Below are 24,999 nucleotides of genomic sequence, written 5' to 3'. Positions count from 1 at the left end.
AAGCACTGAGGGATGTGTGTGCGGCTGCACTTTAAATATGGTGCCCGGCGTGACGGAGCAGCGAGGTGATGGCATGACAGGTGAATGAGAGGCCACCTGCCATGGAAATGGTGTGTTTCCTGGGAATGCATAATTAATGCGGGTGGTTTGGGATGATATGGCATGAGAAGCCGTCATTGCGGCCAGGGGGTAAAACTTCGTTTTCTTCATCCGCTACCACACTTAGTGCATATCTGAGATGATTCTGCCCTTTGTGTAAAAGCTATTCTTTTCTAAATGGACACAAGGAACCTTAAGGACGGCTGCCAAAAGTCACCTGACCTTTTCCACTGCAATGTGGTCAAGCTTCCAGAAAGCTCCAAGTGGATTGCAAGTAGGCATATCGAGACATGTGAAGACATTTGAAATTCAATTCGCATTTTCACCAGGATAAACAGAAACTCACTGTGGCTTCTCTGGAGGTATGAATAGCTCTTTCAATCCTGGGAGAATGGGAACAATTGAAGTTAATGGCTGAGTCCTTTAAAAGGTTAATTACCTTGGCTAAAAAAGACAATGGATGGTTCTATGCCCCTAATACGGAAGCATGATTCGACAGTTTGTGACCACAGCCATTTTAAGTTTTGTAACTGTATAAAGTCTGGCTGCAAACAGTCATTTTGCGTGCAGCACCATCTTCAACATTATGAGAGGGAGACCTTGAAACAGAAACTACTTCTCAACAGGCAGAGACTGAGGAAGGTTTCCAGACAAAGCTATCAGACTTCTGTATGAAATCAGGCTACCAATATCCATCGCCTGCAGTACTGTCAAACTGAAAAAAGGAGCCTTCACTCACATCGAGGACCTGTTCTGCTTGTTAAGTCCACTTGCAAAAGCAAACTGCAACACCTCATCTACAGAAGCCATCGCAACTGCTAAACCAAACCCCAAGTTTCAACTCCTTCAACTTTGGAAAGGAGGAATTCAAGCAGTGGGCCCACAACCATATCTCATGGAGACTGATTTAAAATCTCATCCTTAAATATCTTTTGCCTTTATCTGCGTTTAATCTTTGTATCTCTATTTTATTTAATAATTTTAACTTAAAGTAACTTCCAGCAGTAGTTTTTTTTTCCAAATGAGATAACCTTTGTCTTGTTTGCTGGGTTATTTTTAAATTAAATCACTCAAATTAAAAGGGTGCTACATATACGCATACAAATTCTTAGTTCACATGCCACTTTAAGGAAATGCCTTTTATGGGTCTTGCAGGAACAGAGCGACCTGGGGGTGTATGTACAAAGTCTTTCGAGGTGGCAGGACAAGTTAAGGCGGCTGTTAAAAAAGCATTTAGGAACCTTGGCTTCATTAATAAAGGCTTAGAGAACAAAAGCAAGGAAGTTACAATAAACCTTAATAAAATACCGGTTTAAGCCTCAAGTTGAAGCATTGTCTTAAATTCTAGGCACCCCACTTTAGTAAAGATATCAAGGCCTTGGAAAGAAAGGATTACTGAAATAGATGGGAGACTTCAATTATGTGGTGAGACTAGGAAAACAGGGGTTGTACTCCTTGGCACAAAGAAGATTAAGATGGATTTGATAGAGGTGTTCAAAATTATGAATGGTTTTGATAGAGTAAATACAGATCGAGTATGCCTTATCTGAAACCCACGGGGCCGATTGCATTTTGAATTTCAGATAATTTTAGTTTTCAGATATCGCACATAAACTTATATTACAGTAGCCTAAGCCTAGGCTAGCTATAGTCTAAAGTAAATAAAATGCCTAGAAAAGTAAGATGTATCACTAAATAATAAATGCAGAGTGCCTGTAATAAGTTTCCTTTTGATTTGTTCACCACAAAAATCGCAAGGTAAACATTAGAGAAAAACAACTAGACTTCCTGCAATAAGGTTGACGAGGTTCAAAAAAAGTACGGTTTTTGGATGTTTTCGGTTTTTGGATAAAGGATACTCAACCTGTTTCTAGTGGCAGGAGGTCAGGAACCAGAGCGCACACAAAAACAGAAGTGACATGAGGAAACATTTTTTATAGCATTGCTGTAATTTGGAATGCAGTGCTGAAAAAGGGTGCTAGAAGCAGATTTAATAGTAACATTCAAGAGAATAGGATAAATACTTGAAAGGAAAAAAATTGAAGGGATATGGGGCTCAGCAGGGAATGGTACAATTCGATAGTTCTACCAAAAAAGGAACAATGGGCTGAAATGCCTCCTCCTGTGCTATATCTGTAGTATAACGGTCTGGCACATATAGGGTTAATGTGAGACTGAGTACAGTACCGCTCACACAATGATGTAAGAAAGCACATGACCCACACCAGGGTTAGCCTGGTGTCGGACAAAGCCACATGTACCAGCAAGCATGGGGACAGCTCCTAGCTTGCACCCTTTACTATAAATTCATAAATAGTTCTAAGAGTCAATAAAGACTTAGTTGACCTATATATGGCTATGAAGACTTATTCAGACCTACCAAACTGTAAATAACACCCTACAACATGGTGGCAGTGAAGGATGGACCCTGAAATCCCAGAGAAGCTGAGAAGGAACTCAGAATCTCAAACAAGGAAAACTAAAGAAACAGAAGCCAACCTAAGTTTGCCCAAGTCGAAGACACAGTTGGAGATCACCTAAAAAGAAGCTCCGTTGCTGACGTGGAGGCTGAAGGACTCCACCAGGGCATGTGGAGATCCATTGCCAGACCTGATCGAATGCAGGGTCAACAGCCCTAGCTAGATCACAAAAGGCTGGGCAAAATGTCAAAAAGGGAAAAAGGCTGAAAGACAGCAGAAGAATTCACTGTGCAGATGAAAAGAAGAACCTGAGTGAACACAGTCAGGAGACTTAGCCAAATCACAAGAAGGGTGAGCAAAATACAGTAAAATAGGCAGCTATCAGGATCAGTAGTAGCATTCCAGATTGCAGCTGCAAGAAAGCTGCAGCAATGGGTCCACAGCCAGCACCATAACACTTGAGGGCCGAGATCGACTGAAAGAAAAGAATATTTTTTAAAACTAACGACAGAGTTTAAAAGTCACCTTTCAGTTTATTTTCTCTAATTTAAAAATCCAGTAACTGGCCCAAACAGCTTGTTTTGACATTCCCTGGGGAATCGATTAGTTTGGAGAATCCAGCCCACAATCGCAGTGGGAGTCCCCTGAAACCCAACAAAGCGGGCGAAGAACAAAGAGAAACAAAAAAAAAGGCAGCTGCAAAGTCACCTTGATGAGAAAAAAAAACAGCCATGGATAGTAAATTAAAACTGCCAGACCAATTTATGCTAAGACAAGGGCCAAAGCAAACCCAAAATTGGAGGTCTTAGAGAAGAAATGTTTTACATTACAGGAGCACATCGGGATTAAGTCAGAAATCAGAAAAAAATACAAGTTAACGTGTTTTTATACTGGTTTGGTGTATTTGCGGATGAAGTTATCCTAATGCAGTGTGTTGATGAATCTTCAACCAGCTTCAATTAAATATTAAAAGCCTTTGCGAATACTTTAATCTTCAAATTGTGGAGCGCACAGAGTTTAAGAAGGATTGAAGACCCCCCCAGTAAAGCTACAAAAGAGTATAAGATATTACCCTAGCAAACCACATGACGGTGCCAGAGAGACAAGGAACTTTCCATAAGTCCCAAACATATATCTTTGTGGAAACCCCAACACTTTACCCAAGCTACAACAGCTGGTGGCAGAGCAGAGTGGGCAGCTGACTGTGAATGAAGGAAAGCTATCTGATGAAGTCCAAATACACAAACTTTGCAAAAGAAAAATGAAGTAAGGTTGGAAAATTTATGTATCAAAGCTGAATTGGAAGATTTAATTCAAGCTGAGTATATACCTTTAAAAACGCACAATAAACTAAAGTCTCCAATGAACCAAACTGTTTGAGGTCTGAACAAACAAATTTCTGAGGAGTCACAAAGATGCCAGGAGGAAATAACTCTGAACTCAATTGTTGGCAAATCAAAGCGGAAGTTGGGAAATCACAACCAGAAATACAGCCAAGCGCGACAGCAGGCAGAAAATGCACTCAAAGAAGTTGCAACCTTGAAAGAACTGAAGAACTAGTTGGCAGAGAGACTGAGGAATGCTCTATATTCCAGGAGGAAGCGAAGGGGTACAAGAAAGAGACTGCAGAGCTGAAGAAAATGATTGGACATTTGGAAGAAAACTTAAGAAAACACTACCTTTCCAAAAATATATATGAAGAGATGAAAATTAGGAACCTAGAATGGCAGAGCATATAGAACATCTACCAAAGTGCATGAAGAGTCTTAGAAACAATTGGCAGAAGTGCAATTACAGAATGTGAGCTTGAAGGATGGTGCAGAGGGATTGTGTTCTGCTAAAGAATAACTGATCAGTGTAGAGAACCAACTTGCACGTTCAAAAGATGAGTTTATAAAGAAAAAACGAGAACTGATGAGAACACTGGAATGTCACTCACAGGAAGTAGAACACTTGAAAGAGGACTTGAAATGCTTAAACAACGAACTTGTAGAAGCAAATCCAACCCCGCAAGAAACAAGTTAGGGTCGCAACCACCGAACAGCGCAATAGCCAAACCAACCAAGTGTGGTTCAACGCAAAAAAATGGAAGAAAAGGATGAAAGCATACCCAGATGCCAGAACAACCTCCAAAAGAACCAGCAGCAACAGAGCCTACCACTCCTCTGACCGTAGTGCAAACAAGATATGGAAGGGTTATAAGGCCTCCGAACAGCCTGAAACTTTGTTTTCAAGAACTTGGAGTGGGGGGGGGGTGCTGGTGGGGGGAAATGGGCTAGTGGTAATGTAATAATGACAACCCAAATGTATGATAGTAATAGCAAATGTAAGACATAAGGATAACTATAGTCACATAAAATACATTAGATAAAGACTTGGGGGAGGTAGTATAAGGGTCTGGCACATATAGGGTTAATGTGGGACTGAGTACAGCACCGCTCACACAGTGAAGTAAGAGAGCAAATCACTTGCACCCAGGGTCAGTTTAGTGCTGAACAGAGCCATGTGTACCAGCAAGCATGGAGATAGCTCCTAGTGTGTACACTTTACTGTATATATGTAAACAGTTCTAAGGGTCAATAAAGACTTACAGTTAACCTACATATGACTATGAAGACTTCTTCAGACATACTGAACTGTAATCAACACCCTATAACAATATCATTCTATGACTTTTTTTGTGAGGATATTTGTTCTGCACTTAATGCTTCTCCTACTAAGATTAGCCAACCCAATATAGACTGGTGATTGGCTGTGGCACCTCCATGGTCTTTATGGCTTGGCATTAACTGAATAAAATTGTGGGACCATCAGGAGGTCCTCATAATGGCAATATATTTTAAATGTTGGCAGTATCATAACTGAATCAAATGGGCATTATATTGATGCTCAGATGCCTTAAATCTGGCAATCAGGACACATTGAAGAGACTGAATTTGTTCCTTCTGGAGAACATAAGCTTCATTGGAGGCATTACTCAGGGTTCTTGAAAGTATAGATAATTGAACCACGTTAAGATATTCAAAACAAAATAAAAACAGAATAAAAACAGAATTACCTGGAAAAACTCAGCAAGTCTGGCAGCATCGGCGGAGAAGAAATCAGTCAACGTTTCGAGCCCTCATGGCCCTTCAGCAGAACTGAAGCATAGTTTCAACAAGGGAGAAATATAAATTGGTTTAAGGTGGGTGGGGGGGGAAGAGACACATTGAGGGTGTGGTGTGAGCAGATAATCAAAAGATGTCAGAGACAAAAGGGTCAAAGAGGTGTTGAAGGTGGTGGTCTTTGTCTGAGAAAAGTGCTAATTAAGAATGCAAGACAGGATATTCAAAGTACAGCAGTACAGTGGGGGTGGGGTGGAAAGACTAAAGGTTTTAGTTTTAGATTTAAAAATAATGGAAATAGGTGGGGAAAGAAGAATCTATATAAATTATTGAAAAAAAAGGCGGGTGGGGGGGGGGAAAGAAATGGGGTGGGGATGGGGGGAGGGGGAGTTTAAGATCTAAAGTTGTTGAATTCAATATTCAGCCCAGAAGGCTGTAAAGTGCCTAGTCGGAAGATGAGGTGCTGTTCCTCCAGTTTGCGTTGGGCTTCACTGGAACAATGCAGCAAGCCAAGGACAGACATGTGGGCAAGAGAACAGGGTGGAGTGTTAAAATGGCAAGCGACAGGGAGGTTTGGGTCTTTCTTGCGGACAGACCGCAGGTGTTCCGCAAAACGGTCGCCCAGTTTGCGTTTGGTCTCTCCAATGTAGAGGAGACCGCATTGGGAGCAACGAATGCAGTAGACTAAGTTAGGGGAAATGCAAGTGAAATGCTGCTTCACTTGAAAGGAGTGTTTGGGCCCTTGGACGGTGAGGAGAGAGGAAGTGAAGGGGCAGGTGTTGCATCTTCTGCGTGGGCATGGGGAGGTGCCATAAGTGGGGGTTGAGGAGTAGGGGGTGATGGAGGAGTGGACCAGGGTGTCCCGGAGGGAACGATCCCTACGGAATGCTGTCAAGGGGGGTGAAGGGAAGATGTGTTTGGTGGTGGCATCATGCTGGAGTTGGCGGAAATGGCGGAGGATGATCCTTTGAATGCGGAGGCTGGTGGGGTGATAAGTGAGGACAAGGGGGACCCTATCATGTTTCTGGGAAGGAGGAGAAGGCGTGAGGGAGGATGCGCGGGATATGGGCCGGACACGGTTGAGGGCCCTGTCAACGACCGTGGATGGAAAACCTCGGTTAAGGAAGAAGGAGGACATGTCCGAGGAGCTGTTTTTGAAGGTAGCGTCATCAGAACAGATGCGACGGAGGCGAAGGAACTGAGAGAATGGGATGGAGTCTTTACAGGAAGCAGGGTGTGAGGAGCTGTAGTCGAGGTAGCTGTGGGAGTCGGTAGGCTTGTAATGGATATTGGTGGACAGTCTATCATCTTTATGGGGTATGTGGAACATTCCTTGTTCCAGTCCTACTCCGGCCCCCTCCCACAACTCTTTCTCCGGTACATCGATGATTACTTCGGTGCTGCTTCATGCTCTCGTCGGGACCTGGAAAAATTTATTAATTTTGCTTCCAATCTCCACCCCTCCATCATCTTCACATGGTCCATCTCTGACACTTCTCTTCCCTTCCTTGACCTCTCTGTCTCAATTTCTGATGATAGACTGTCCACCAATATCCATTACAAGCCTACCGACTCCCACAGCTACCTCGACTACAGCTCCTCACACCCTGCTTCCTGTAAAGACTCCATCCCATTCTCTCAGTTCCTTCGCCTCCGTCGCATCTGTTCTGATGACGCTACCTTCAAAAACAGCTCCTCGGACATGTCCTCCTTCTTCCTTAACCGAGGTTTTCCATCCACGGTCGTTGACAGGGCCCTCAACCGTGTCCGGCCCATATCCCGCGCATCCTCCCTCACGCCTTCTCCTCCTTCCCAGAAACATGATAGGGTCCCCCTTGTCCTCACTTATCACCCCACCAGCCTCCGCATTCAAAGGATCATCCTCCGCCATTTCCGCCAACTCCAGCATGATGCCACCACCAAACACATCTTCCCTTCACCCCCCTTGACAGCATTCCGTAGGGATCGTTCCCTCCGGGACACCCTGGTCCACTCCTCCATCACCCCCTACTCCTCAACCCCCACTTATGGCACCTCCCCATGCCCACGCAGAAGATGCAACACCTGCCCCTTCACTTCCTCTCTCCTCACCATCCAAGGGCCCAAACACTCCTTTCAAGTGAAGCAGCATTTCACTTGCATTTCCCCTAACTTAGTCTACTGCATTCGTTGCTCCCAATGCGGTCTCCTCTACATTGGAGAGACCAAACGCAAACTGGGCGACCGTTTTGCGGAACACCTGCGGTCTGTCCGCAAGAAAGACCCAAACCTCCCTGTCGCTTGCCATTTTAACACTCCACCCTGTTCTCTTGCCCACATGTCTGTCCTTGGCTTGCTGCATTGTTCCAGTGAAGCCCAACGCAAACTGGAGGAACAGCACCTCATCTTCCGACTAGGCACTTTACAGCCTTCTGGGCTGAATATTGAATTCAACAACTTTAGATCTTAAACTCCCCCTCCCCCCATCCCCACCCCATTTCTTTCCCCCCCCCCACCCGCCTTTTTTTTCAATAATTTATATAGATTCTTCTTTCCCCACCTATTTCCATTATTTTTAAATCTAAAACTAAAACCTTTAGTCTTTCCACCCCACCCCCACTGTACTGCTGTACTTTGAATATCCTGTCTTGCATTCTTAATTAGCACTTTTCTCAGACAAAGACCACCACCTTCAACACCTCTTTGACCCTTTTGTCTCTGACATCTTTTGATTATCTGCTCACACCACACCCTCAATGTGTCTCTTCCCCCCCCACCCACCTTAAACCAATTTATATTTCTCCCTTGTTGAAACTATGCTTCAGTTCTGCTGAAGGGCCATGAGGGCTCGAAACGTTGACTGATTTCTTCTCCGCCGATGCTGCCAGACTTGCTGAGTTTTTCCAGGTAATTCTGTTTTTATTCTGTTTTTATTTTGTTTTGGATTTCCAGCATCCGCAGTAGCTTTTAGCTTTTTGTTTTTATCTTTGTGTAAGATATTCAAGACTGCCACAAACTCTAAAGTAAGGTGCACAGGTTTTAAATTTAGAAAATGGAAGGTGGAAAGTTTAAGTTTGAGTACTTTACACTTATGGGATAAACAGCCCAAAGAGGCAGTGAAGTATAGAGTGGAAAAACTTGATGGGAGAATTGAGTACAAGGGAAGAACTTGCAGTTATATAATGTCTTATAGATATTTCAGGACCCCAAGTGCTTTGAAGCCAGCTGTTTAATTTTTTGAAGAGTATAGCCATTGTTGATGTCCAATTGCAGCAGCTAATTTACATACAAGATTAAGGTTCCACAACCAGCAAATGAATCAATGATGAGATTAAAAGTGTTAGTTGAGAGAGCAATGTTATCCAATGCACCTGGAAAAATCCTTGGTTTTCTTCGAATAATGCCACCTGAGCAGGTAGTCTCAGTGGCTCAGCTTAAAAACAGCCTCTCTTCTGCAATCCTGAAGCTTCACCCTAGATTGTCTATGAAAGTCTGTTCCCACAACATTCTGACTGAAGGATTAGATCACACTTCAGAGATGGTTGTGGCATTGGTTAATTGACGGTATTTTGGGTCTAGTCAATTGGACTAGCCTTTCAAGTACTATCTTGTATGTCACTGGATTCAAACAAATAAAAATAGAAATGTTGGAAATGGACATCAGCTTCATCAAAATTCACAAAGGGAAGGGAGAGTTGAAGATCTTAGCTGTGGGCACTGGCAGAACTGGAACTGAACTGAGGGAACACCTTTCGGGGCTGAATAAAATTAAGTGGGGGAGGAAGGGAAACAGATAAAAGACTCCTGACTATCACAAAGTAATAATGGAATTAATGGCCTTTCAATTGTTTAAGATGCCAAACGTAAGAAGAAATGCTGATTGATACACCAGGGTTATTTCACCCAAACTTTAAAAAGGTATTAGAAAGACAAATCAAAACCAGCTCAATTTACTCTGAACAATATCTCAATCAGAAACTTAGAAACACGATTTCTACTGTGCAGCAGTGATATTTTCTATTTCCCACTAGTACCATCCTATGGCTCTAAGTGAGATTAATAACCTCCTGCCAGTTACTGCCAAATTAGAGGAAGTTGAGATGTGGACCGACAGAGACAAAGAATTGACCTAAACTGAAATCACATAGAATACTTAGTGCAAACAGCCAGTGCAGGCTTTCAATTTGCCAGTCATGGAATTGAACCCTGCGCTCAGATATGAAAGTGCAATTCCACTGTCTTGAATGAGTTTGAAGGGGGAAAAAAAAGTGTTAATACTGCGCTAATACACAAATGTCTTCCGCAATTCGGACATACTAATGAGCAGACATGCATTTTATTAAATATTTTACAGGTTAAGCTTTAAATGTATAAATAAAAATGCTCATACTATTGACCATATAATAAATAACTTCCTGATTTGCATCATTCCACACGCCACTGAGATTACTTTGGTTTTATTAGTTTGAATGAGTGGTTATTCAGAGCAGGGAAACTGAACCACACTGTTGTGAAGTCCACTGTGCTTATGTGATCTCTTAAAGACTTCACTTAACGGAACTTATTTTAGGCTCTTTTAGCTTCTCCCCTGAAATATACCATTTTTATATCTCTGTTAGGTTCCAAATGCAATCACATGATATTGAGAAAACAAAAATAAGTTCTAGCTGAAATACCATAGTCAACACATTTTATGTTGTTATGGAAAATATATTGCATGTTGTATACTGCGTTCCATCCTAAATAAATTAACATTTTCCCTAATTTACTTTACAGATGCTCTGAATATTAGTCCTTTTTACACCTCAAAAACTCACTCACACACACACACATACACACACACGAAATGAGAGTTAGTGATATCGTTGGAAGCTCTGGCTGCAAGGAATTAAGCCCAATAACAAGAGATAAGCCGAATTTAGTAGAGATGCTTAATTATATTATCCTAGGGGCAAATGTTAATAAGCTTCAATCATGATTGATTATTCAGTCACTTCACACTGTAGGCTCAGTATAGCTCCTCTCAGCCACTTTCCTCAAGGATACTGTTTGCATTTGCTGTTCAATATATATAATATATATATATATACTTAACTCACTCGAAAACTAACATTATTTTGTTTATTTTTGGTTATGTTATGAACAAGTAATATATTAAAGGGTTAGAATGATACAAATGTCTTGAACCAAAAGCATTGCAGAGAATGCAGGAGTTTTTAAACAGTCCCTGGGAAATATGTGCTTATGCTGTAGGCTGCACTTAAATTTCCATACTAACGTGGTTCAAAGGGTCCAATCCTGGAGTGTTAAACTTTCTTATCTCCTTATAAATGCTCTGTATTTCAGCACTTTGCTTTATTTCATATTTCCGGTATTTGCAATGGACCTTCCAGCACACTTGCAAATATCACAGATAGTGGTTATTGCATCACAACAATACAAAGGGCACTAAAATTAAAATAATAAAAACAAATGTCATACAATGTGACTACAGTAATATGAAAACGGAATTTTGTTTTTTTTCAAAGTGGGTACAATTCTGGGACTGTTCTGTGAAATAGCTATTTGTCTGGTGAAACTGGGTAGAGAACAAAAAACAAGTCCTTTCAGAAGTTTTTTTCTAACATGGAGGATGGAGGAGCAACAAAAAAATCTAAAAGCAGCCATAAACTTAAATAAAACAACAGATGAGGTATATGCAGCCCACATCCTGCAGTGCTTACAGAATGTCTCCAATGGCTCAAATACACTGTATCAAAGTAGCCCAGGTACAATTTTATAGGTCATTAACACTGTTTGACAATTAACTAAAGATCAGCTACAACATGGGAATTGGATAAACATGTGAAAAGGGAAAAGATTTGTAGGGCTATGTGGAAAGGGCAGGGGACTGAGGTTAATTGAACAGCCCCTACAAAGTGCCAGTACAGACAAATTGGGCTGAATGCTCTCCTCCTTTGCTGTATGATTCCCATTTGATTAATGAATTACCATCATCACCCTGTTAAAGAGGTATAGAAATTAAAGTAACAAAATTTATTATCACATTCTGTATACAAGTTATTACAATCATAATTTTAAAATGTTTAAAATTTAACTAAGAAATAAAGGAAGAGCTCATGTTAAGACAATGGATAATAACCAAATCATTATTAATTGTCGCTGACTGTGAAGATGAAATTTCCGACAGCGAACGTTGAATTTTACAAGCGAGTTGGTGGGCTATCCCTGTTGTTTATTTCTTTACAGCCACCTCCACACAGCTCTGCAACCTAACTCGAGTGTTAGTAGGTATCAGAATTGGAGGGATAGTATCCGATTTTCCTCTTTAATGATGTGATGCAAAGCTGAGGACAGGATTGCTTGCATCACATCGTTGAAGTGGAAAATCAGATACTTTCCCTCCAATTCTGATCCCGACTAACACTCGAGTTAGGTTGCAGAGCTTGTGTTGGAGGTGGCTGTAAAAAAACAACAGGGACAGCTCACTAACTTAGATGAATGTAATTTTATGGGGATCTGACAACAGATAAGAAAGTTGAATAAAACAGAATAAAATAAAAACAATAACAATTAACATACACAAGATTTAGACCAGGCTTGTCCAACCTGTTTGCGTAAGGGACCACATTTCACTTCTTTTCTCACTCAAGGAGCTGGTGAGTAAATTTTGGAAAAATAAGGTTTGGCACAACATTAAACATGAATTTTTTTTAAAAAATCAATGTCAAAGCAATAAATTGAAAATTCAAAAGAAAAAGGTAGAGTAATAATAAAAATGACAATTCAAAAGTGCCAAGCAGCAGGGTTAACCTTTTTTGCCTTTTCGATTAAGAAGCAGAGAAAGACTAGGGCCAAGTCATAGGCATGTTGGTGGATTGGGCAGACAAGTGGCAGATGAAGTTCAATGCAGAGAAGTGTGAGGTGATTCGTTTTGGCAGGAAAGATATGGTGAGACAGTATAAAATAAAGGGACAGCCTCTAAAGGAGGTGCAGGAACAGAGGGACCTCATGTATACATATATTGGTCACTGAAGATGCCATGGCATGTTGAGAGAGCAGTAATAAAGCATATAGTATATTAGGCTTTATAAATGGGGGCACTGAGCACTAGACTAAAGAGGTCATGTTGTTTAAGACACTAGTTAGGCCTCATCTGGAATACTGCATCCAGTTCTGGGCGATGTGAAGGCATTGGAGAGAGTAAAGAGGAGATTCACAAGAATTATTCCTGGGATGTAGCTGTAGCTATGAGGATAGATTGGAGAGGTTAGGACTCTTTTCCTTGGAGAAAAAGAAGGCTGAGAGGAGGCTTGACAGAGGTAGTCAAAATCCTGAGGGGTATGGACAGGGTAAATAGTGAGAAACTGTTCCCACGCAAGAGAACACCAAGAACTAGCGGGCACAAGTTGAAAATAATTGGCAAAAGGAGTAAATGTGACGTGAGGAAAATCTTTTTCATTCAGAAAGTGGTTGGAGCCTGGAACAAACTTCCTGAGAGGGTGGTGGAGGCAGGTTCGATCAAGGTATTCACAAGGGAATTGGATTGCTACCTGAAAAGAGAGAATGTGCACGGTTACTGGGAAAAGGGAGGGGTGTAGGACCAGGTGGAATGCTCCTTCAGAGAGCCAGTGCAGGCTCGATGGGCTGAATGGCCTCCTTCTGCACTATAAAGATATTGTGCTACTGTGAAGTCCTGGTCACCAGGTAAGGGGTGGGGACCCGGGCTGAGCTATGGTGTTGGGTATAACTAACACTGACCTTGCATTTGCCTCTGGTGGCACACACTCCGTGCTGGCCTCTGCAGAATTCAGACGAAAACGGGGATCAGAAGTGGGTTGCCTTTCAGCCTGGGTGTTCCTCCTCTCCTGGTCTGCTTTGCGGATAGGTTTTTGGGAGGGAGGTGGAGGAGAGGAAGGGTATGTATGTGTGTCTGGCTTACTCCCAGTCTCAGGGTTCTCACGCACACACACAGACAACACACAAAGACACTCTCTCTCTCACACATACACACACACACACACACACACACACACACGCACACGCACACGCAGAGTCACTCACTTCCCACCCAGGCCCAGGAGGTTGGACATCTTACCGCCAAAGAGGTATTTGGGATACTGAAGAGACGAGTTTCCTCACGGTGCCCTATCTGAAACTCCAGCTGCCCCAGGCGGGCACTGTTGCTGCGACTGCTGATCCTCGTGGCCTTCCTGGCCCGCTCCACCATCGCGACCCCTGTGCGGGAGGGCAAGAGAGAAGGCGCAGCCAAAGGCAGAGAGAGCCACACTATTAAAAGAGAATGCACTCACCTTCACACTGTTAACTGCTCCTCCAATCAGAGACTGTTTCTCTCCTTCATTTGCTGCAGATAGGCTCCCTGGTGAGATCCGCAGCAAACACGGGAGAGAAATGGCCTGTGATTGGAGCAGCAGTTCCTTGCAGAATCTTTCACTGAACCTAGCCATAGTTTGAACATTAACTCCGTAGGCCGGATACAGAGGTTTAGTGTGTCAGATTGTGGCCAGCCGGCCGTAGGTTGGACATGCCTGATTTAGACAGTTACGCTTATTACATTGTCAAGTATCTTTGTCAATTGGCAGCAGTTTTGGTTAAGGATATACTGCAACATCTGAATGTGATGCATGTAGTTTCCTATTCTGCATGTGCGTATTTTGGTAAATTCTTCAATTTACACTCGAACTAAAATCCATTACAACACTAATACACAGCTGCTCTAAAGACCATACGAACTGTGCACAATGTCTTTTGAATTCCTGTGGCACCATGCATGAGTCACATTGAATAGTCTTAACAACCTGAGATGTCCTTCCTTTTTTTCCTTAGGAAGCGAATATCAACAGGATCAAAACCCCTCTGCTTAGCTCCAAAGAGTGCCCAGGGTGGTGTCTTCGCCATGTAATCTTCTGCAGAGATTATCTTCGTGCCATTGTTCTCCTCATAATCTTTGATGAGGTGCTGAAAGCGGTCATAGTCTATCCAAGTCCACCATTCTCCATTTACTTTGAACTAAAACAAGGAATAACAGAAATCTCTATTAATACAACTACTCAAGTGAAAAAGAGATTGCTTAAATCTTCAATGAACCTCCATTTCAGAGTATTCTGGTTCGAGTTAAGTGATTTTGACTAATTACTGGAATTTGTTATATGCCACCAGATCACGAAGTGACAATAGGTCTAAAGTTTTCAACTTAATTAAGGGGACCACATGAGTATCAAACACCATAATTTAGGGAAATTTCAATTTAGCAGGAATAAGTGAAGTAATAGAAGAGAAAATCTGTTTCTGGACATGGTTTAAGAAATAAGACTTTGCATTTCTTTAATGTTTTTCATATCCTGACTATGTCCCAAAGTGCAGCTTCACATGTTGTAATGTAGGCAAAGTAGCAGCCAATTTGAACAAAACAATGTCTCAAACAGCAAAGAGGTAAACAACCAAATAATCTGCTTTAATGATGTTGTTTAAGGTACAAATGTTGGCTAGGGCAGAGGGAGGACCCCGTGCACTTCTTAAAATAGTATTATGGAGCTTTTAAGTCTACATGAGAGGGCAGCTGAGGCCACGGTTTAACTTCTTATTTGAAAGATGAAATCTTCAACAGTACAATACTGAAGCATCAGCCTAGATTTTCAAACTGGGGCTGTGATGAGTATTGGGGAGAAAAAGGACACGTGGATTTAGTCTCTCAAATTCCAAGATTATTGGTGCATAGTATTGTTATAATCAGGTGAGGAGGGGTCGAATGGCTCCTCTCATTTCCCTCTCTCTGTTTGACTGCAACATGTTTTTTGTTTGGAAAAGGATATATTTGCCAATTTAGTGAGTACTTAACTGTTTACGCACTGTGATCATAAAAGAACAAATCAGGCAGGTTGTCTCGAGTTTAACAAAGAAAGAGGTTAGCTTTATTATACTTAAACTGATGGAAGTAAAATAATAAAATAAGCTCTGAATTTCACGTGGACACACACTCAAAGTTCTCACACATACAAATGCAGATTACAGAGTGAGGAAGGATAGGTTGGCCAAATTAGAGTCCGTATAAAGTAAAAAGAATATACAGTCTGTAGTGCGGTGACCTGGCTGGCTTCAGACTGAATTCGATGATCTCAATACTTCTGATTTAAAGGTGTAGGTGACCAAGTTGGTTGTTCTTTTGGACACAGTAGTGCTGGGTTGAATTCTTTTAAGAAATCTCTGTTTGCAGCAGGGGCATCCCTGGATGGTCACAGTCAGCAAATAGGGCTTGAAGATTTCCATGTGGGTTGGAGAGAGGGGGAGGCAGGAGGGACCCCACTTGGGTCTTCTGTCTCAGTTGCTTGTCCTCAGTTCTGCTGAGAAAATATGGCTTGTTGTGAGACCTTCCTTCTCCAAATGCCTGGTGATCCAAATAAGGTCACGTCTGTATATTCCAAGGGTAGCTTGATTAGCTCATGTCTGTAAAGTTACCTTAGCCAGGGTCCCATTGCCCAACTGATTAGTCTTAATGGTCCATCTCCAACAGTTGAATTAAGCAGGTGATTGCCTTAATGCCTTGTTAATAGAACAGGAGATGTGGATCTTTCAGGTGTCAGCTGTGGCTCAGTCCATAGCACCCTCGCCTTTGACTCAGAGGGTTGTGGGTTCATGTCTCACTCCCGGAAAACCAAGAACTGTGATTGTACTCGAAAGAAGTTGCAATCTGTGACTGTTGGTAACTCGAAAGAGTTTCCCCAGAATGTCATTGTCTTCAGTGGGTTTTGCAGACTTGCAGTCTCCATTCCAGTGGAATGTACTGTAATGCAAACTAGGGTATCCATCTTTGGCTGTGATCTCAAGTCGCCATTTAGTCTGAGTTTTAAAATGCCTGTTTTTAAAAATTTAATTCGTGGTTCCAGCCGGTGAATTAAAAATCACTTTTTGACATAAGCACATCTTCATGGCAGTGTCAAAACACCAATGATCAGTTGTTTGGAAACCTCTCCCTAGATTGTATGTTCAAGTCTCTGAAATGGAGCGCGTGAGAACTTAATGAAATAGCTAATGAAATTGGGTATGTTCAAACAGGCATATTTTGGGTAACCTTGGAAAGAGGGAATGTGCCTGAGGACAAGTGAAAACAAAATGTGACACCAATCTGTAAAATGGGGTACAATGTTAACACAAGAAACTACAGGCTGATCAACCTAACATCCATTGCAAGGAAAGTAGGCGGTCATTTGGAAAGAATGAATGTACCACCACCTGGAGAAATATGGAATTATAAAAAGGGAACAGGTATGCCTTCATGGGAAGATGATCATACCTTTTGAGAAACCAAAAAGCATTCTGAATATTAGGAAAAACTCTGTGAATGTTCCATATTTAGATGATACACTGGTCCACAAGGTTGGTACGTACAGCATAGTTGGGGCGCTTCCAAAACTGGCTGAAGGAGGGAAGTCAAATGTGGTTGTATACTGAGCTGGGTCTGGATGGAAGATGGTAAATAAAGGGGTGTTTTAGGGTCAGCTGCTAAAGCCACGGCTGTTTACAAAGTACATTTCCTCCTATTAAGTATTGCAAAGACTGAAGCGCTATTGCTTTTGATTTCTGCTTCAAAATCCATTCCTTAGCTACCAACTCCATCCCCCTGCCTGGCAACAGCCTGAGATTAAGCCAGCCTTTTGCCAACTTTCTGTCACACTTGATCCCAAGATGAGCTTCCAATCTTATATTTGTGCCAGCATTAAGACTGTCTATTTCCACAGCACAACATCATCACACTTCACGCCATCTCAGCTCGTCTGCTGCTGAATTCTTCATTTGTTCCTTTGTTTCCTCTAGTCTCGACTATTTCAATGCACTCCTGGCTGGTCTCCCATATTCTACTGTGTAAACATGAGGTCATCCAAAACTCTGTTGCCCGTGTCTTAACTCATAAGTTACATTCCACTATAACCCATGCTTGCTGGCCTACATTGGCTCCTAGTTAAACAACATCCTTATTTTCAAATCCCTCCACAGCTTCGCCCCCCCACCTCCCCCTTCACCCTAATCTCTATAATCTCCTAAAGCCCCACAACCCTGAGACATCTGCGCCCCTCTAAATCTGGCCCTTTGAGGAACCCCAATTTTAATTACTCCATCACTGGTGGTCATGCCTTCAGTTGACTAGGCCCCAAGTTCTGGAATCCCCTCCCTGCACCGTTCCACCTTTGTGCCTCACGCTCCTCCTTTAAGATACTCTTTAAAACCTAACGCTTATCTGATCTAATATCTCCTTACGAGGCTCGGTGTCATACTTTATTTTATATTGCTCCTGTGAAGTACCTTGGAGTGTTTCATTACACTAAATGCATGCTATAAGCTGTTGTTGTACATACATGACTTGGAAGCAGGGACAGGAACTAAACTCTCCCAAATTTGCAGAGGATGCCAAACAACAGGACTAGGCTGATTAAATGCCAATGGACTTGATGTACTGGGGTGTTGGGCTGATCAGTGGTAGATGTCATTTAAGGTAGACAAATGCAAAATTCTGAAATTGGGAAAGTAATACATGGTAGCAATAAAAGCTAAATGCTATTTATTTTATAGGGCACATCACAGGAGAGGGATTTGGGGGTACTGAAGACATGTGGATCAACAGTTAAGTGAGTAAACAAAATCTTGGGAAGTACAACAAAAATCTCAGCAAGCAGTCAAGGTTGTACAGAGCAAGTCCTGCTTCATCTAGAGTATTATGCACAATTCTGACTACTGTATTATTACAAAAAGATCTAGGCATTGGAGAGGCAGCAGCAAAGGACAATTAAACTGACAGCTGGGAGTTATTAAGAGAGGCTGCAGAGGCTTGGAACTTTTACAGAAAATATTGACATTTATCCTTATGTCCCACATGATCAAAGAGAATGACTAAGATACCAAAGTATCCAGGCAATATGAAACCGCCATCAAAAAGGCTAGTAAAATATGACATGCAACTCAAAGATATCTGACTAAATGAAAACAAGGTACATTGTAGAGCATTAGTGAAGTCACATTATAATTTTCACTGATTAAAGGATACTAATGCATTAAAGCCGGTCTAAGGAAGATTACCAAAAATGGTTGCAGGACTCAGTACTTCAAATTACGGTCAGATTTTCATATGGACTTGTTTTCACTGGAAAGGGGATAGGATACTGAAATGCTGAGAGGCATTCTTTAAGGTAAACAGATGACTCAATCTTCAAGAACATAACCAGAGGATGAGAAGATACATGCACAGATAAGTAAGGTTCAAGTGAAATAGATGTGAAAAATTCCAGAGTTGCTGACATGTGAAACACTCTCCCACTGAGCTGTATTGATTAACTTCTTTAAAAAAACATTCTGGAGAAATATTAGATTAGGATCAAAATGAAGGCTATATGTAGAGAACAGATAGAAATAATCTGATATGGTGCAACCTGATGGTTCCTGTGCTGAACTGTCAAAGCTGAAGGATAATGATGATCTAAATTTGCAGACGTGCCAAGGAGAGTGGAACAGCTTGAATGATGACATTGCAATAAATGTCTTTCCTATACTTATTAATCAGATAAACAAAATGTTTTTGTTTAACAATAAATTTGCCTTCAATAAGTTTCACTACTTCAGTATTTACTATTTTGCTGTCAGCAATTTTTAAAAGCTAATGCTTACCAATTGGCCAACAAAAGTAGTCTACATTGACAATATTGACAAATCATTTTCATTTGTGGAAAAGATTTGTCCATAGATTTTCTGTCTTCAAGTAGACAGGAGACATGTTTATTTATTTTAAATAGAACTTAAATACAGATCATCCAGAATCATAGGGAGAGGCCAGTAAGTGGGGAATATCATGCTGTATGTTATGACGTGGCAGACGATGTGTGCCAGGCGGATCAAATCTATGAGGGAAACTTGATCACTCGATCACAACTGTTTTGCAATTTATTTTTTTATTTTGAGATACGTTCCCTGAATTCAGAAGTAATAAGACTACCATGATGAGGTTTTTAAAAAACTGAAGTTAAACATTTATTAGCAAAAGAAAAGATTTCAAGCACATACATAGGTCTACAAATTACTACTACAATAACTCCTAAAACCCCGAATTAATCTGGCTTCCAGTTACACCCCCTGTTAAGGTAACGGTAAAAACAAATAGATTTAAACAGGCCCAGGTAAAGCTACACAATACCCGGACAGTCGAATTCAAAGTGAGTTTTCTCAGCTTCGGTTGCTGTAGGCAGCAAATTGATGCACAGAGGCTGGAGGCTTTTCACACCTGTGTTAGATCTTAGAATGCCTTCTCCTCTTACACATAGCCTCATCTCCTTCATACAAGTTTCTCCCTTTTTAATGCAAATTCCATTGTTCCAATATGTCTTTGGAACTTTACCTTTCTCAGAATATAAATCTTTTCATAGTGCTAATTTTATCAGTAGCCTTTGGGAAAATTAAACACATTGTTTGGCTTAGTTTCTTATGGCTAGGTGTAACATATTACCACCTCCTTGAAATTCAAACTAAACTAATTTATCTAAAAATGCAAATGTTCCTTACACCTCTCATTCTAAAACTTCAGCCATGTTTATGTATTTAGCATTTCAAACCCAGCTTCTTGTTGATAACTCAAAGCCTCCAGATCAGCTGTCTCCAATTCAATTAAATCCCCCCAACACACACACACACACACACACACACACAAACTAATCCAAACCCCACTAATAACCAACTTTTACCATAAATCACAATAACATTATGAAAATTATTATATTTTTATGACATTTATTTCAATTTATTTTTATTTGTTTTGCTCCTTTGAATTATTGTCTCGGAGCTCACTTGTCACAATCATAATAATATGGATCTCATTTAGGAGTTAGGAATTTTGCATCTAGCCATCTTTCTATTTTGTAGTGTCATATCAAGACAAGTGTTATGAATGCTGCACCATCAAGCCTGATCAGAATGGGGTCAATTGAGGAGGAAAACGTGGTCTTTTTTGCTGTGTGCCAAGACACACCTGCCAATGTGAATGCTTATTCTTTCAAGTACTGTCACTGCTACTTTAGTTACAGTACATATTTTATTTTGCATAGTTTTATATTCTACAGAACACAAGCATTAATAGATATATCTTTTCTCAAGCCTTTTTTCCACCTCAATAAATATGTCATCCGTCATTTATCGTGGGAGTAGCTCATTAAATGAGGAATTCAATTTTGTCTTTGAATAAAGGCAATCTAATGAGGAGTATGCAGCTTAATTAAATCTTTCTGACTATCAAAAATAATTGTCAATTCCATTACAACAATCCATTAAGGAATTTGTTAACTGCATTAAATATTACTGCTCTCCCAGCCTCAAGGCACAGCTGTGAATGGACTGGTCAAACATCTGTTGCAATTCCAAAATCATTTTAATTCTTTGAATGTAGCAGGACCCCTTCAGATTCCAAATATGATTTTTTAATTAGTTGATGACTTCTAGCGCTGCACATAGTGTGGGTACTTTTGACTTTAGGTGGTAACCTAAAAATGGCAATATCGAATATTGATGTCAATGAAAACTGAGAGAGAAATGCACAACAAGCAGCTGAATCGATATCCACCAATCTTGCATGTTGCCCAAAATCAAAGCTGTCCGCAATGGGTCCAGAGTGGGGTTCTTCAGGCGAAGTTGTTAAAGAAGAAAGCCCAATTCCATTTTATCAAGGACAATTAGGAACGGGCAATAAATGCTGGCCTTGCTAGTGATGTCAATTTCCCAAAAAATGATGAAATCAAACTCACCTAGAAAGAGATGGGTTAATTAAGGACATTTGGCATGGATATGTATAAAAACAATCTAGTTTCTGGTAAAATCATCAGAGAGAATTGATAAATTAAATGCAGTGGATGTGTATATGAATTTTCCGAAGCATTTCGATAAGGTTCTGTACAGGAGACTTATAAGTATTAGACATGAAGGGGTGGATTTCCAATTCGGGATCAGGAACCCGGCGTCCAGAACATTTTCAGGTCTTGATCCCGCATTATGACTTTAAAATGTCAGGTGCCTAATTGGACCAGGGTTGGGGGGTGGTGGGGGGAGGGGCGGGGGGGGGTATTGCCTGGGTCTGGTATGGAGCCCTGGTCTGTGATATGGGGCAATGTGGAGACCTCACTCTCAATGTTTCTGGGTAGCAATGGAATTCTTCAGATGTGTGCATTTGAACAATTTCTCTCGCTGATAGAAGTTGACTTACAGAGTTATCTGTCATAGGTCTGAGAGGTACTCAGGTGAAACGTTGCTGAATCAACTTGGTCACTGCAGCCATGCCAGCCTGCCAATCACCGTGAGGCCTGTGACAGCCTCCATCCAAAGTCTGGGCATGCGCATTCCTCTGCAACACCACCTTCATCCTTCACTTCCTCCTTCGAGGAAGAGTGACAATCCAGGTCTCCTCTTCATCCAGCTTCTAGCCTCCTTTTATAGTTATGTTGTCCAGCACATAGCAAACCACCACAACATGAGACACTCTGGCTGGCTTATATTGGAGGGCACCACCCGACCCATCAAGGTAACAGAAGCACATCTTCAAGATGTCAATGGTCTGTTCAATACAGCTTTCATGTTAGTCAATGGTTCTGGTTGAAGCACCTCTCCCATCTGTGTCTGGGCATGGGACGGACGTCAGGATCCACCTCTGCAGAGGATAAACCTTATCTCCTAGCAGCCATCCATGAAGTCTGGATGTTGACCTGGAGAAATGTCACCTGGGACTCTTGCAGGATGAGGGAATCATGACATCCACCCACTAACCGGTGAACACCTGCAAGATGCTCTTTGAGCGGTCACAGACCAGCTGGACATTCAACAAGTGGAAGCCTTTTCTGTTCAGGAATCTGGCCGACTGGTCTGTTGGTGCTTTGATGGCTACATTGTTACAGTCGATGAGCCCCCGGGACATGAGGGAATCCATCGATAGAGGCAAATCCCAATGGCCTCTTTGCCTACACTGGCCCATCTGCATCAAAATGGATATAGTCCCCCAATCTCTGGAATAGGGCATCGTGACCTACCTGATGGTATGATGAGTTGCCATGCAAGTCCACAGCTGATCCTGGAAATAACTCTAAAGCATAAAAATCCAGGGTGACAGTAGCCTTGACAGCTGCAGGTAAGGGACTGCCATGGCTACCGCAAGGTCTCAGGTCATTGTGGACCTGAGCGCAAATGTCTGAGACTAGTTGCCTAGATAGGCACACTGTCCTACAGACTGGCGCGCTGTTATTTGCAGGTAGCTGACTCTTGAATGGTACACCCCCATGTCTTGGGTAGTGCCTTCTTCTCCTTACAGTCCCTCACTGTGCTGCTTTGGCCTCCTCCTGACCAACAGGATGCATATGCTGAAACTCCTCCCCGCTACTCTGTTCAATGTCAGAGTAACCTGCTCCCGTTTCATCTTCCTCAGCTGGCACTTGTTCATTTACCAGGGCTTCATCTGCCAATCTCTTTGCCCAAGTTATGACTTGATTCAGTTAGATCAAACAGTACAACTGGTCTTTGCACGATAATATAAAATAATAAACATTCTATGCTTCCCCACATCAGTGGCTTACTTGGTTGGCTTAAACACAAAGTCAGTCAGACAGCCCTGATCTACAAACAGAAAACTGAGCAAGATTTTGCTTTTGAGCCTAGCAAAAGTTTGCTCTCAGTTTTCTGTTTGCAGACCAGGGCTGACTGCCTGACTTTGTGTTTTGTCACCTTCTGTTTATAAACTGAAGACACTAGGCACTATCTGGTGTAGTTGGTGTAAGGCGTTAATCAATTGCTGAGACATTCTAACAAATTGATTTTTTTCAGGGTATGAAGAACAACATTGAAGCTTAACTCATAGATATCTTAATCACCTATCATCTCAGGGCCTCTTTTTCTAACTTGGGTTAATACACAATGCTTTAAACTCAACATTGAAAAGTAACTTCTTTTCCAAGAGGATCTGAATGGTCAATGCAAAATTCTGAAATAAGACTGCAGTAACGGAAGGAGACATCAATCAAATAGAATTCACAATGGAAGAAGGGACAATGGAACTGAACATGCTATACCAACAATTCTTCGATTCTGTGCCACTTATAACTTTCAAACAAATTGGGACACTGAAGAAACAGACCCATAAAAATGGCACCTGACTTCCTTACTCTTGTATACTACTTCTCTTACTGCTTGCTTGATTCCAAATCTGAAAATATAAAACAATCTTGTCCCTACCTGAAGGACAATTACTTGCAGAAAATGCACGAAGCTGTCAATGTGAAGATCTGATATTGCTGCATTGACGTTATTGCTATGGACTATGCAGCATAGTGCACTAGAATCCAGAGTACCTACTATTAATATTATTTCTTGCAAACATTTAAGTCTACAACCTATCTTGGCTTTGTGGGGTATTGGTCTCACCTGTTTTCAATTTATATTCATCATTTTTCATTGTAGTACTGTGTCAGATTAAATAGAAGATTGATTTCTACACTACAGTTCTCTCTAATAATGTAATTTTGGCGCAGAAATCAAATGATGCAGAAACCACTGGTAATAAATGAGAATAATTATTCATAAACATTATGAAATGCAGCATTAAACTGATTAGTAAATGTGTTACTGTGAAGAGATGTATTGAAACGCATGGATATTTGATATTTCTAGATTGTAGGCAGCCACTTTCAATGCATGTCACGAATTCACAAATCTGATACATACTAACGTCTTATCACATATTCAAGCTCAAATTTAGGGGCTAAGCATGTGGAAAATCTGCCAGTTTGAGTTCAGTGCTTTTTCCACCATATGAAACAACGAAAAATAAAATGAAATAGGCAGAATACTAAAATGCTGGTAGATTTTTTTTTTAAATCAAGTATAATGTGTTTCGTATAACTTTGTATGCAGAAATTACACAGAAAAATAGTGCTTTATGAGATTAGGGTTAAGGTATTTGACTGGAATAAAGTAAAGTAATTTTACCATGAATCTGGCTAATGATGTTGGATGCAAAAACTGAGAATCGGTCCCAATGCCCAACTATACAAACAACGCTCCATTGTTTCTTTTGGCAATGATCTTAAATTTATGCCATCTAGTTGCTGATTCACTGGCCAGTGGAAATAGTTTTTTCCAATTTGGCATTTTCAAATTTCCTCATAATTCTGAATACCTCTATTACATCTTCTTTTAACCTTCTCTGTTCTAGGTTCTTCAGTTTCTCATTCCCGATATCATCTTAGTAAAATTTCTATGCACCCTCTCCTTGTCTTCAAAGCCTTCCTAAAGTAAGGCTCTCTATACAGAATAGGTCCGAGATGGTAGGGGCTGGGTATGGGAGAAGGTTTGGGAGACGAAAGTAACAA

General features: G+C 41.2%; 1 protein-coding gene across 6 annotated transcripts in view; it reads right to left on the bottom strand.

Moving 5' to 3' along the window:
* Positions 1-10,708: 10,708 nt before the first annotated feature.
* The window catches only part of tyw1 (tRNA-yW synthesizing protein 1 homolog (S. cerevisiae)), a 163,618-nt gene continuing 149,327 nt past the window's right edge, over positions 10,709-24,999 (bottom strand). For 2 of the 6 annotated variants that reach the window (XM_078548588.1, XM_078548591.1), the window contains 2 exons: positions 14,422-14,632; positions 10,709-11,050 (listed from right to left, as the gene is read on the bottom strand). In XM_078548588.1, the coding sequence (XP_078404714.1) occupies positions 11,031-11,050; positions 14,422-14,632 (231 nt within the window). In that variant the 3' untranslated portion in view covers positions 10,709-11,030. Of the gene's footprint in view, positions 11,051-11,096; positions 11,604-13,690; positions 14,633-15,573; positions 15,961-24,999 lie in introns of those variants that run through there. The other 4 variants (XM_078548587.1, XM_078548590.1, XM_078548589.1 and 1 more) reach the window with 4 other exon arrangements.

Source organism: Cetorhinus maximus, chromosome 9, assembly GCF_964194155.1.
Source record: "Cetorhinus maximus chromosome 9, sCetMax3.hap1.1, whole genome shotgun sequence".
Taxonomy (NCBI): domain Eukaryota; kingdom Metazoa; phylum Chordata; class Chondrichthyes; order Lamniformes; family Cetorhinidae; genus Cetorhinus; species Cetorhinus maximus.
The sequence above is the reverse complement of the archived record's forward strand: the minus strand, read 5'-3'. Positions and strand labels throughout refer to the sequence as shown.